Below are 14,148 nucleotides of genomic sequence, written 5' to 3'. Positions count from 1 at the left end.
TGGGTCCTAGGAGGTGTTGGTGAAGATAAACCCAATTTGCCAAAGCAAAGGTAATACAGTCAGTCAACCATCTGGTCAATGTAACTTTAGATACTGGACTGCCTAATCTGGTAGGTGAAAAGGAAACAAATAACTGGTCAGATTTCCTAAACTGTTTGGTTCTATGAAGGTAGAAACAAAGTTGTCTATGCTCATCCAGCAGATGTAACATTTACTTTCCTTTGTCTGAAAAATTTGGGAAGAAAACTGGGAGATTAATGACCTGGTTAATATTTGACTCAGAAACTACATTAACCAAAAAGGATGGGCTAATTCAGAATGCCACATGGTCTTTGTTAAAAAAATTAAGTAAGGAGGCTTTGAAGACAGAGACTGGAGTTCAAATACTTTTCTAGCTGATGTAATAGCCACTAGAAAAATCGTTTTCCAAGATAAAAATTTTAGGTCAGGTTACATTAAGGTCTGAAGCATTATATTTAAATTCCAAGGGGGACAAGGATCATTTAATTGAAGTCTAAGTAAAAAAGTTCCCTTAAGAAAGGCCTTGCACAACTTAAAAGAAGCTAACGTAGTTATTTTCACCCAAGTGGAAATCAGAATGGCAAACTGAACTCTAATAGTTGAAAAACTAGCTCCTTCATCAAAGACTGAAGCTAAAAATTTAAGGATGGCTGGTACAGGTGCTGAAAAAGGGCCCAGATCTTTGCTAAGGCCCTGAGGACAAATCTCTTCCATTTACTCTTGTATGTTTTTCTAGTAGAAGCCTTATGGGAAGATAGCAAAATAAGATGTACCGGGGGGGCTGGGCTATATAGCAATCAGTGGAACTGGAGAAATCATGCAGTCAGTTTGAGGCCTGTTATGTCCAGACTAGTCATGCATGTTGGGTGAGATCGGAGGTGTGGTGCTGGATCCAGCATCCATGGTAGGTGTCAAAGATGAGGCCAGAGGTACGGGAACCAAATCTGATGAGGCCAAAAAGGTGCAATAAGGATAATTGTGCTCTTCAACTGTACTACTTTCTGAAGAAATTTGTGAATTAGAGGTAAGGGTGGAAAAGTATACAGGAAACGAGGGCCATTTATGAGCTAGAGCATCCATTGGTCACTCCCCAATAGAGAGATCAGAACCTGTTGCACTTGCTGTTGAGGGGTGAGGCAAAAAGATCACAGCATGACTGGCCCCACTGACAGAAAATTCTCACTGTCACATTGAAGTTGAGAGACCACTTGTGAGGCATCAAGATGGGCATGCTTAGTTTGTCTGCAATCACACTTGATTTCCCTGGAATGTGTGTTGCTATTTTAAAGCGATTGGAAGAGATCACCCATTGCCATACTCTCACAGCTTCTCGACAAAGAGGGTAAGATCTGGTTGTTTGATGATGTACTAGACCACTGACATATTGTCCATTTGTATCACAAATGTCCCAGATGGGAGAGTGTCTTGAAAGGCCTGCAACGCTATGACAGCTGTTATCTGCAGGACAATGATATGCATCTAGACCTCTTGGGGAACCACATACCATGAGCTGTCCTTCCCTAGTAGTGCCCCCCAACTGAGCTGGGAGGCATCTATAGTAAGCATGGCCTTGGGTAGGGGCTGAATAAAGGGGTGGCCTTTGAGGAGCTGATTTGAATGAATCCACCACAGAAGATATTTTTTACATGCTTGGGTGATTTTGAGTGGTATGGATAATGGATGTTGGAGAATGGACCATTGAATCGACAGAGTTCATTGAAGCATTCTCATATGGAACCTGACCAATGGAACAAGGGTGATAGCTGCTGCCATGAAACCCAAAGCTTGTAATATCAGTTGAGCTGGAAGAGATGAATTCTGTAACACTTTCTTTACTTGAGACTACAGTGTGTTTATTTGACTGGAAGAAGGACAGGCTATATGACTGACTGTGTCCAAATGAACAAATATGAACTCCATGCTCTGAGGTGGGGTGAGATGAGACTTGTTGTAATTGACTGTTATTCCCATATAAGAACACAGCTGGAACAAGTAATCACTTGCTTGTAGTAGTCAATGCCTGGTTGGGCAGTAAGGAGCCAGTTGTCTAGATAAAGAAATGCCAGGAATCCCAGCAGTCTGAAATGAGCTGCTACCACTGTCATGCATTTGGGAAACACCCTGGGGGCTATGGTCAGACTAATGGGCAGTGCTGTGTATTGATAATAACAGTCTCCCAGCTGGAACTGCAGCTATCTTCTGCAGTGTCTGTTCATTTTGATGTCATAGTATGCATCCTGAAGATCTCTCGAACACATTCAATCGTCCTTTTGCAGCAGAGACAAAATGGACTCAACTATGACCATCTAAAACTTTGTATAGTGAACAAATTGATTCAATTTGCTGAGATCCAGAATTGGTTTCAGGTCTCCTGTCTTTTCTGGCACTAAGAAAAATCTTGAGTAAGTTCTGTACCCTCTATGGCCTGGGGGGGGACCTCTTAAATTACTCTTTTTTTCAAGCAGCTTCTTTATTTCTAGAGCTGCTGCTTTCCTCTGACTGGGTAGAACATCAGGGATTTTCTTTATAATTGTGGGAGGTAGGGGAAAATGGTATGATATAAGCTCTGTTTGTAATCCTCTGCAATAAATCTTTTGTGATCAATAGTCAGGCTCTCTGGTGCAGGGATAAATGACACCCGACTGCCTCCAGAGAGGAACAGTCGTGGCTCCTATCAGGAGTACTGATAGGGCCTATCTGAAAAAGAACCTCTACAGCCCTGGTTCTGCAGATTACCTCTGCTATGAGGATAGCATCTTCTATTTGAGTGCCCCCATCAGCCCCTGGGGGAACCATCTCTGCATGAATCCTAGAAAGGACACTGGGATTTTTAAACCACATTTTCCTGCCACCTCACTCATTCCTAGAGAAAGACCTTTGAGGAGTAGAAAAAATACATCCATGGAATAGAAGGTCTTTCCCTCTTGTTCACAACTAAAGAGTGTGCCCTTAACTTTGGGCCAAAAAGAGAAGATCCATCAAAGGGCACATTGATGAATGAAGACTTAAATGGTTCTTCAAAATCACACAGGCACACGCAGTCATCTCTTCTGATTGCTACACCTGAACCCACTGTCTGTGAGGTACCATCCACAGTATGGGAGATCAACCTCATGGACACATTTGAGATAGATCGGAGGGTGTTCAACTGCGAGGAAGTTCCGTTTCCATTCTCAGAGGACATGGACCCCAAAAGTGATTTGATAAGCTCTCTGATCCAATCTCTTTGCAGCCTCATAAACTGTGACAAGTAATTCAGGGACCTAAGAGCTAAGGTCACCGAAGCATAAACACACTTCACAAATCTGTCCAATGCCCTAGACTCTGTGTTAGGGGGATGGACAGAGGAACTCTGCTCTGCTAGTTCCTTTCTTGTAGTAGCAGCCACAACCATGGCAACAACTGGTACTACCTTGCTACAGTGTATACAGTCATTAAGGGTGGGCAAGTATTTTATCCGGCCTCTTAGGTACTGGCCAAACATTGTCTGTCTCCTTCCACACCTCCAAAGAGACTATGTCAATGAACTTATCAGCTGGGGGGGGGGGGTCACCCAAGAAGGAGATGGGCCAGACCTGAAAGCTTCCAGGAACACCAATTCCTCTTCGGAGGAGGGTACTGGAAGACCAACCACCTTTTTATTTTTTTAAGAGCTCCAGGATGTCTCTTGGGGCTGCTGATCTTGGGGGCCCTTTCCCCTCATCAAAATCAGTGTCCTCTGTGAAAGATTCCTGGGGGGAATCTAAGTGCCTGCTCTTGCACATCCTCTTCTGTGGGACTTCCACAGTGGAGTGTTCTGGGGAAGTATCAGACAAGATAACAATGCCCTGATGGACTGGCTGGAGACTCGTTCAGACTGGCTGTCCCAGTGGAAAAGATGGTTGAGGCTCAGAACACAGAACACAATGAGGCAGGATTGTCTAATCCAATAGGAGCAGAGATGTCTGTTTTCTAGTCAAAGAAAAATACCTCTCCACAACCTTGAAATTAGAATGCCTAGAAGAAACAGAAGTCAATGGCCCAAAGGCCAAAACCTCTCAGATAGTTGGCTTCTGCAATTCCAACTGCACTCCACCTGAGGAGGGAGTTGGACCCAAGCTATCCAACACCGAGGCTCAAATGGGAAGAGACAGCTCCGAAAGCTTTGGAGTTGACTCTAGCCCCCTGATCCAGCACTGATGCTTTGTCTATAAGAGCCCTCCAGCTTTGAAACATTCAGAGCTGGTCACCTTAGGGGAACCATTAGAGTTGAAAAGTAAGTATTTTTTGGATCCAGCATAGACAGCCCCAGAAATTTTGGATCTGATGGCTCTGAAACAGAAGGATGGATCTAAGAAAGATATACCAGAGGGGAAGAGGATGGATGTCAGCTCCTATGCCTGGAGGGGATTGGAGCTGGGAGAATCCACATTTGTATCTGTTCTTGTAGGAACTTCACCATCCAAACCACATCCTCTTCTGAAAGACTTCTGAAGGACTGAAGAGATGTACTGGAGGGAAGCTTAGAATGCCTTTGAGGTGATTCTTCTAGGAATGGAGAGGGAAGCCTGGAAGAGGCTGGATCCAATGGAAGGGGTGGGGTATGGATCCAAGGGAAACTTGATTTTTGAGTTATTGGATCTGAGACTAATGGATCTGACTTCTTTTGAATCTTGGCAGGGGTTTCTGATGAGGGAGCTAAAGCCAAAGACAAGGAATGAGCTGTAGACCATTTCTAGGACTTCATGTCTTTAGTTTGAGTGTCATTTTTTTGATTTGTCTGACTTTTTTAAAGGGGTTTGAGCTCCAGCCACCAAAGTAGTAGTAGAGGGCAAGATATCCTGGAGATTTAATTTATTCTTGTGGTCAATCAAGGCCCTAGACTTAAAACCTGGGCAAATGTCACAGTTAACATCAAGGTGTGCTGGACCCAAACAATACACACATTCCCTGTGGGCATCAGAATTTGGAAACTTAAGCCCACACGAAATACACTTTTTAGAACCAGAGGGTTTTTCTGACATCTTTACAATACTACACACCAAGCACAGCTAAACACAACAAAAGTATTAGCTAAAAAGTCAAGGTGTGATACTATTACACTGCAAGGAAACAACTTAAACTATACAAACAGAATTTTTGTTATATAAGAGAAAAGTAAAAGAAGGAAAAACTACCAGCAATGGCAGACAAAGTACTCAAAGGAGTACAAAAGAATACCAGCTATGGTTACAACAGAGGTACCAAAAGAAGCAGTAACTAGCACTAGAAAGGCGAGAAAGTACTGCTAATAACACTAAATATGGATAGGGAGGAAAAAGAAAGGCAAAAAACTAAATTTCATTGATTCACAACACCAGCAACAAGGAGAAATATGAAATTTATTAAAAAGAAACCCACTTGAGAGCTAGGAATCCATCTCTGATACCTAATGGCAGCAAATGAGATCTGAGGTGCGTTATATTGGTGGGGCATTATGGGTAAAGGGAGGAGCTCGAGAGTTCTAGGATCCAATGAGCTGGCAGAAGTGTCCAAGTCGGATCCGAGTCTTTGATCCAAACCCATCAGTTGCGGAATGAATGAAAATGACATCATCAGATTTTATCATATTAAGGTGCCTTAACTTCCAACAAACATGGAACCTTAACTCTCTGAATCAATCAACTGGTGGATACTCTAGAAAACTCTTTCTGTGGGAATAAGACACATCTGTCTTAATTTTTTTCTCTATATTATCTCAGTCATGTTTGGTATAAAATGATTTGGACATGATCAAAGTATTCTCAAATTCTGGCTTGAGTCATGTTATTTAGGTTGAAAGGACTGAGACAGTTAATTAAGGTATCTTGATTGTTGTGCAGTTTTATTATTAACTATACCTACCTTCATTTCAGTGCCTTGCCCTAAGACCTCCACATTCTGTCGGGATAGCCCATTAATTTCAAAGATGATTGTCTCATGGTATTGCATAGCTTCTCTTGGGTAGAAAGTAATAGGAACTTCCAATGTGCCTTTTGGGGACAGAATTTCAGACTGGAAAGCAACCCCCAGGTGGGATGTATTGGTAAAGAGACAATCTAGGCTGCATAAGAAAATGGAAGAGAGAGAAATAAATAACTGTTACTTTTCATCTTTATACATGGTATTCCTTATAGCACATTTCTATTATCTATGCTGCACTGTTGTTGAGAACCTCTAGATGGTATAAAAGAATGCAAACAGAAATGAAACTGTTGTTTTCAAAACCTTGACATAATTGCGAACAGCACATAGCCAGACTAAGCTAGTAAAAATTCCCTTTCATTTACCTTTTCAACACACTGGGTATGCATTGCCCATTTTCACATGTGGCCAAAAAAGTTATAATTCTAAGAATGCACTTGTGAAACACATGAGAACAACTCTACTTACATGCTCACTTCTGTCTTAGAATGAGTGTGACCCATCACAGTCATATTGTATAGATGCATTTTTACAAAGACTGCCACTATTCCATGGTATTCTATCAACAAGGAAGATAGCTTAAAGATTATGTCACTATCACTCTGCTTAAGATCTGAAAAATCTTTAGACATCCAAAATGTCTGTACACTAATCAATAGCTTAATTTCAGTTCTCCAAATGTGAAAAAAGAAATCTTAGAACTGACATACACATACAGGGGACTGCAGTGAGGTGCCTGTCTGGAGAAATAAGTACTTTAAAGGTTGACAGACACTTCAATTTGACACACTTTTTGTATGAGAAATAAAAGCCAGTAATATTATCAGCCTCAGTAATAGTTCCTGGCTAGTAAGTATACTGCCTGTATGCCAGCAAAGAAGAAATTTAGAGAACCTGAAAGAAAATCAACCAGAAAAAGACAAGAGAATACACTGGCTGGGAGGAATCCTACAGCTGTTCAGCAAAAAGCAGCTCAAGCATGATCTTTGGTATAAGAGATGGCTTCCAGTAATTTAGAGGAAAAATACCCTAAATGTACTCAAGTTAATTAAAAATCAGTGAAATACTGAAGGCATACATCAACTCATATAACAAAAGGCTGGAAAAAATAGAAGCTTTGACCAGCAATTCAGATGAACTGATAAAACTACCAAACTCTCAGACTGAAATAAAAAAAAAAACGCTGGCTAGCATGACACTACTTAAGAAGAACTCATTAACAAAGTGTCAGAATTAGAAAACAGAAGACAGTGCATAGGGAAAATCTTAGATTTTCTACTGTACCAGAGAAACTGCAAGGAACAGATTGTATTAATTTTATGAAAGCACAAATAAGCAACTCGACTAGCATTCTACAGCAGAATTTTTTAACCACCACTAATTATCACTTAAGACATAGGCAAACATTTATATAAAAGAAAAACAATATTAACATCGCATATATTCTTTTGTAGAATTATAATCAATCCAACAATGCATTAATTGATCAATTCCTGCCTCCCCTTAAACCTCACTTCTCTAAAACATTATTCTGCATGTAGTTTTCCCACAATTTCCCTTTTCTAAAGATCCCACTTCCAATTATTTTATCTCTGTTATAATACTCAGTACTTCAAAACTACAGTTGGTTTAGACTTTGATTTCTATTTTCTAGTATTTGCTTTTTTGGCAGCCAACAAAATTAAACTCAATGCCTTACTATGTCTGGGCAATTCAGATTTTGTATAACAGCTCAAAGAATCATTTCCTTAGTTACACCCATTTGCTCACCAAATATTTCTGACAGAGTTCTCTGTAGGGAATTTTTAAAGTGTGCAAACTCATTACACTCCCAAAAGATATGTTCTCAGTTCTTTCTTCCCCATCACACCACCATTTGCACCTACCAAAGGAAAATTTCTTTGGAATCTGCTTGGGGTATACGAATTCCTACACAAATCCTTCCAAGCAAGAATCCTAAATCTTCTGGACTATGTTTTCCCATTGTTTCCTTGAGAATTGCTTATCCAGTCTCCCTTCCCAACCTTTTCTAACCTCCCTTGATTATCTCTTACAGTTATTGTGCAATGTTTTATATGTCCTACAAATTATCCCTTCTTCAACAGCAGATTCTGTTCTAGATTCAACTAAAAACTCTACCAGACTTAGGATTCCCATATGTCTTTCTCTTTGATTATACTCTGATAGAAATCCCTGACAGGCAAAGTAGTATGTAGCCTGCAGTCCAAATGTCTTTTTGGCCGCTTCCCATTATATTACCCTTCTCTTTCTAGTTATTTTCACCCAATACCTTCGTTCCTTTGTTAGTTTTCTCCAGTAAATAGCATCCCCTTCTTACCTATTCTCTGTACGACTAACTACAGTCAACCTTATTGGCAAAATCTCCTTTCTCGGTTCTCATATTGGCTAAGTTCAGATGGCTGTTATTTTCCTTAAGGATCTTCACCCACAATTCCACTATCTCCTTATTTCTTGACCCCCCCCCCCGATTCATCATCATCCCTTTCCATTTTGAATTATAGCTTTTCAGTTGTGTTTTGTATATAAGCCTTAACTGTGTATCTCTCAAATAACCCTTCAAATCAGGTAATCCTAAACAACTTTGTACTATTGGATGGGGTCTCTATTACATTATCAAACATTTCAAAGTTCGAATGTCATATGGTTGACACCATATGATCGAACTTTGAAAAGTTTGAAGATGAAAGGCAATGGCTTCGTATGCGCGGAATGGGAAAATTTCTCTTTTCTGCACTGGTGTGGTCTCAGAGTTGGTATATTTGAGTAGGGGGTTGCAGGGGGGCTTGCCCTCCCTGCTCAGAGCATTAAGGTAAGTGTTTGTTTTTTATGTTTTTATAATATATTCGAAGTTTCAAGTTTCGCTCATATGTTATAGAACATATGAGGTTCGAAATTTTGAAGCTTCAAAAATATAATATTTGGAATAAAAGTTGGAATCATGTTATACCACTCAACCCATACCCTTTTCTCCTCTCTGATAAGATTCTTCAACTCTTTATTAATTACCATCCAGAACTTCTTCTCTGGTTAATAAAAAAATGCCTGACCTGTAAATAAAACTAAAGGGACTGAAAACATTTTTACTGATTGTATCCTGCTATTCATATCCAAAAACAAGAGTTTCTAGTTTCTCATTTTTTTTTAATTACATTTTGTTTACTCTCTTCCCACATAACCTTAGCTGCCATTACAGAATCCTTTTTAATCCATACTTCATTTTATCATGTCCCCATAAATATGGGTATTTCTGACCAATTCATGCTTGAGTGCACATTTTAAAACTAAAGCCTTTGTTTTATCTTCATTAATTTTTATAACCCAAAAGAGTTAAAACTGCCTAAAAATGTTCCATAACAATGAGCAGTCCTTTTCTGATTTTATCAGGATCAAAATAATATTGTCTGCAAAAAAAGTAAACTTTTCTTGACTGCCATACCAATTATATCCTTGAATTTATGAGTCCATTATTTTATTTCAGGCACAATATATCAAAGATAAACCCTCCCACTTTAATTTCTGTCTCAGATCTCCTGCATATCCTCCTAATTAACCATATTATAGTATCAGGGAAGGCAAACGCTCCTCATAAAATCCAAACTTACTCTGTCCAATGCTTTCTATGCATCAGGACACACAAACAGCAGCAGTTTTCTTACATTCCGCTTCCCGCTGGAACATTATTTTTCTATTAATGTTGTCAAATGTTTCCTTCCCCTCCACAAAACCATAATGATCCCTATGTATCAATTTTGGCAACACCTTTGTTCTTTTAGCTATTAAGGACATAAATGCTTTATAATCACAGTTTAATACTGAAATGGGCCTGTATAAAACTGTGTCTAAAGTGTAAGTATTTCACCCACTACAGCATTTTTTCAGGATTTTTGTGCTTTTCCTTTTCAAATACTATTAAACAAAACCTTCTAGATCTTCATCACTTTCTTCCCTCTTAGCTTCCAAGCTTCTACAGGAATACCATCTATTCCTGGAGACTTTCCTGCAGATTCAATACACATCATATTTTGATCACATCTCCTGATTGTTACGCCTCACCTACCTCTAACCTTGTCATACTTAAGTCATCCATAAATATTTCCATCTGTGCTTTGTCTTGATTTCCACATGTCTCTGTTTTACACACATTTCCATAAAATTTCCAAAATATGTCTAATACCTCTTCTACATGATTTTTGGTTATTTTTTCTTGTTATAGGCTTGACAAAACACTTTCTACCTTCTGTTGCCCAAGTCGCTGTGCTAAAGGTTTGTGCTCTGGAGTTATTATAAAAAAAAGTTGTTTAACTAATTCAAGCCTAAAATGCCTTTTTTGTACACTTCCAGTTCACACTCATAGGTCCTTATGGTGTCCAGACCTTTTTGTGGTCTTGCCTCTTTTAATAGGCAGTATTAGAAAGTGCAAAGACTCATGAACAAAATGACAGTAAATATTGTTCATCTAGGATTTTATGCTTTCAGAAAACATTAATGTATAGCCTTAAAAAAGTGCACTGGTTATCTTTAAATAAGACTAAATTATACACTATTTAGTAAATACGTTGAGGTACAAGGAAAATTGCCATTCAGTTTTATTCACTTCCAATAATTTCAAATTTTATTTTTTTACTAAGCTGCTTGCCCTTATACCTTTTAATTTTAAATTTCTCCCAACAAACAATGTCCAGAGTTCTCGAGAAATATTGCCTGGACCTATAGTCAGCTTGTATTCATGAAAACATAACAATGTATAGCTGCTCCAAGCGACAGACTTCTGGACTCACACTGAAAACTTATTTGATAAACAAAAACTTTTTATTACGTTCACAGTATTTTCTTATTTTTATAGCACAGATGCTCACAAAAGCAAATTGTTATTCGATTAAGCCATGGACATTAATCCAGGTATTCATCTATGCAAAAGTAAGAAAAAACATCTCAACTCTACATATATTATAATCAGTGTTTTACACCCCAGCCTCCATTCAAACAGTACAAGATTACAGCATATTAACTTGAACATGTTTTTGTCCAGCCTTTCTACCCTTATTTCATTAAAATGCCTATATTTCTTAAAACTAAAAAGTACTTCTTTACTTCAGTATCTTTATCACATACAACAATCACTGAAAATGCTTTATTAAATAACATGCAATTTATCATGAAATGTTTTATACAAATACTGTTTAGAACAAAAAATATTTTATTTACATTTACTCCTTTTTTCTGTTTTTTTATAGTCCTTCCAAACATTCAGGATAAGAAGTGGGGTATATGTATTTCAGTCTCCCCACATGTTTAACAAAGTTAACAAAAGTACAATCTTTTTCAGCCATTTTTTTCTTGTAAAGTCATACTTCACAAATGTGATTGATGCTTTTTAGTGTCATATTTATTCACTAATTTCAGTGTTGATGGGCTTCTTCCTGTTCATCTCCATCTCAACAACCCCACACTGTGGTTGCAGTCCAAGGTCCAAGGTATTCCTTACTCTTCTAATTATTTCCTGTGATTTTTTTGTCTCTCAAGCATTTTCCTTTGGAACATTAGAAAACGTTTCACTGGCAAAGTCTCTCTATGGGCTTTATCAGAAGAATGAGAAGTAGAGTTCCTTTCTGTTTGGTGGCTCTATTTCCTTCTTAGCCTGTTTGGCATCAAAAATGACTCTGGTCCTCTGGAAAAAACCTTCTAAAGACAGCTGTATACAGCAGCTTGAATCTCACACCTGCCTCTCAACACTCCCTGTCAGGATAAATTAGCTTTTCTTCTACCTTGTGTATAGTGAATAATAATTTTCCACAAACACTCTACTATCTTATATTTTTAATACTTTGTCCTTCTGCCACAGTTTTGCCAGGAACAACTCTTTCTGCTAGTATAATTGCATTTGGCTGCTTTCTCAAGGTCAGGTTTGGAGCATACTCATGAAGAGGCCTTTCAATTAACAAATCCTGCTGTGTGATACCAATCTGTTTGTTTATTTATGGTTTCATAAAATTAATGCAGTCTGTTTCTTTCAGTTTCTCTGGTACAGCAGAAAATCTTAGGTTTTGTCTGCGTGCTATGTCCTCTAACTCTACCATATTTTGAAACAGTTCTTTTTGAGAACTCTCATACTCAGCCAGCCTTTCCTTCATTTTGACCTCTGATTTTTACAGTTTTATCAGTTCATCTAAATAGCTGTTTAATCAGTTCATCTGAATAGCTGTTTAAAGCTTCTTCCATTTTTCCAACCTTTTGTTATTTAAGTTGATATACTCCTTCAATGTTTCATTTATTTTAATCAGCTCTGAGCATATTTGGTTTATTTATTCCTCTGAATTAATGGGAGCCATCTCTTGTACCAAAGCTGGAGCTTGAACTGATTTTTGCTGGAAAGATACAGAAGATTCTTCCCAGTCAGTGTTTTCTCTTCACCTAGTTGATTTTCTTTCAGGCTCACTAAGTTTCTTCTTTGCTGGGACCCAGGCAATGTACTTACTAGCCAGTAACTGAATTTTACTAAAACTGTCAGAATTACTAGCCCTTATCTTCCAGATTCTTTTTTCATACTGGGTGAGGTAAAGTTAAGCTGATGATCAGTGTGCAGCCAATCCTGGAAGTCCCCACAGCAAGATTTGTTAATTGAAATGGCACATCAAGTGTATGTTCCAAATCTGGCCAAGAGAAAGTAGCTAAAACCTGTATTAGTAAAGTTGCATTCACACCAGCAGAAGGATTTGATCCTGAGAAAATTGTAGCATAAGGGAAAAGTGGCAGAGCATTTGTGGAAAATGATTATTTACTATATACCATGCAGAACAGAAGCAAATTTATCCAGCAATCAGAAAATGTAGACAGGCAGGTGGGACATTAAAGCTGCTGTATCCAGCTGACTTTAGAATATTTTTTTGGAGGATCAAAGACATTTTCGGATGCAGATCAGGTTAAGGAGAAAATAATAGTTTATGCAAAAAAAAAAAAAAGAGAGAGTCAGCAAGCAGAAGGGGAATCTGTTTTTTATTCTTCTGACAAAAGCTCATAGAGAGACTTTACCAGTGGAACCTTTTCCAGTGCTCCAATGAACAAGCTTGAGTAAAAGAAAAAAGCCCAAGAGTTGACTAGAAGAATCTGGAGTACCTTGGACTTGAACAAGGGTCTGTTTTTGAAAGATGCAGATGAACAGGAAGGTCAGCAACAGTGAAATTACAGAATGAATAGGAGGCAATAAAGCAATCCCATTTGTGAAACATGGCTTTGCAAGAAAAAGTGGCTGAGAACTACTGGACTTTTTTTGACTTTGTTAAACTTATGGATGGAATGTAAATCATATACCCCACTTAATGTCATTAATGTGTATGTAGGTATGCATGTGTGTGTGTATAAATATATATATATATATATATATATATATATATATATATATATATATATATATTATATGTAATAAAATAGCCCCAGTGCATACTTGGATTTGGACTGATCAAAATAAATCTGACATATTATCTCTTAATGAAACATGGCTACACCCCAATGTAAAAGACTCAGAAATAATAGCTCCAAACTTAGCAATAACCATATGATATAGATATAAAAAGAAAGGGGGAGGAAGAGCCCTTCTATATCCCTCTCCACTCAATATCACATCCTACACCATTAATATACTCACCTTTTCTAATGCTGAGGTACTAATTTATTTTTTGAACTTCAACAAAACAAAAATAATTTGCATAATAGTAATATATATATATATCCCACCAGGTCACAATATACCAGTGTTGGAAGATATATTATCCTGGACATCCCAAACAATAAATCATGAAACAATAATCTTAGGAGACGTTAATATAGATTGGCAGACCATTGCTTCCAACTCCACCATAAATAGTATCAATCTGTATGTTTTTTCACAGCTTATCAATAGTCCAACAAGATACAGCAAAGATCTTACCTGCTCATCCACCCTAGATTGGATCCTAGTATCCCAACCCACCAGTTATCCCTGTTCAGGTACACTGTCCATTTTTCTACCTCTTGCTACCAGCTCTATCCCTGGGCTAAACTGCTTTAAAACCTCTTTAAAAATTTGTCTCAAAAATTATGGCTCTGTTCCTGTATAAATCTGGCACAATGCTCAGCTCTTCCTCTTCTTCCATGCTAGCTTCATTTTCTTCTTCTTCTGTTGCTTCTCATGCCTTCACAGTTTACAAG

The 14,148-nt window shown here is 38.1% G+C and overlaps 1 protein-coding gene across 1 annotated transcript in view; it reads right to left on the bottom strand.

Annotated features, from left to right (window-relative positions):
• HYDIN (HYDIN axonemal central pair apparatus protein) overlaps positions 1-14,148 on the bottom strand; it is a 6,673,197-nt gene that overhangs the window by 639,485 nt on the left and 6,019,564 nt on the right. Inside the window, exon 76 of the mRNA XM_044079523.1 lies at positions 5,884-6,082. Coding sequence (XP_043935458.1) covers positions 5,884-6,082 — 199 coding nt within the window. The remainder of the gene's footprint in view (positions 1-5,883; positions 6,083-14,148) is intronic.

Source organism: Protopterus annectens, chromosome 8.part0, assembly GCF_019279795.1.
Source record: "Protopterus annectens isolate FY-2018-M chromosome 8.part0, PAN1.0, whole genome shotgun sequence".
Classification (NCBI taxonomy): Eukaryota; Metazoa; Chordata; order Ceratodontiformes; family Protopteridae; genus Protopterus; species Protopterus annectens.
The sequence above is the reverse complement of the archived record's forward strand: the minus strand, read 5'-3'. Positions and strand labels throughout refer to the sequence as shown.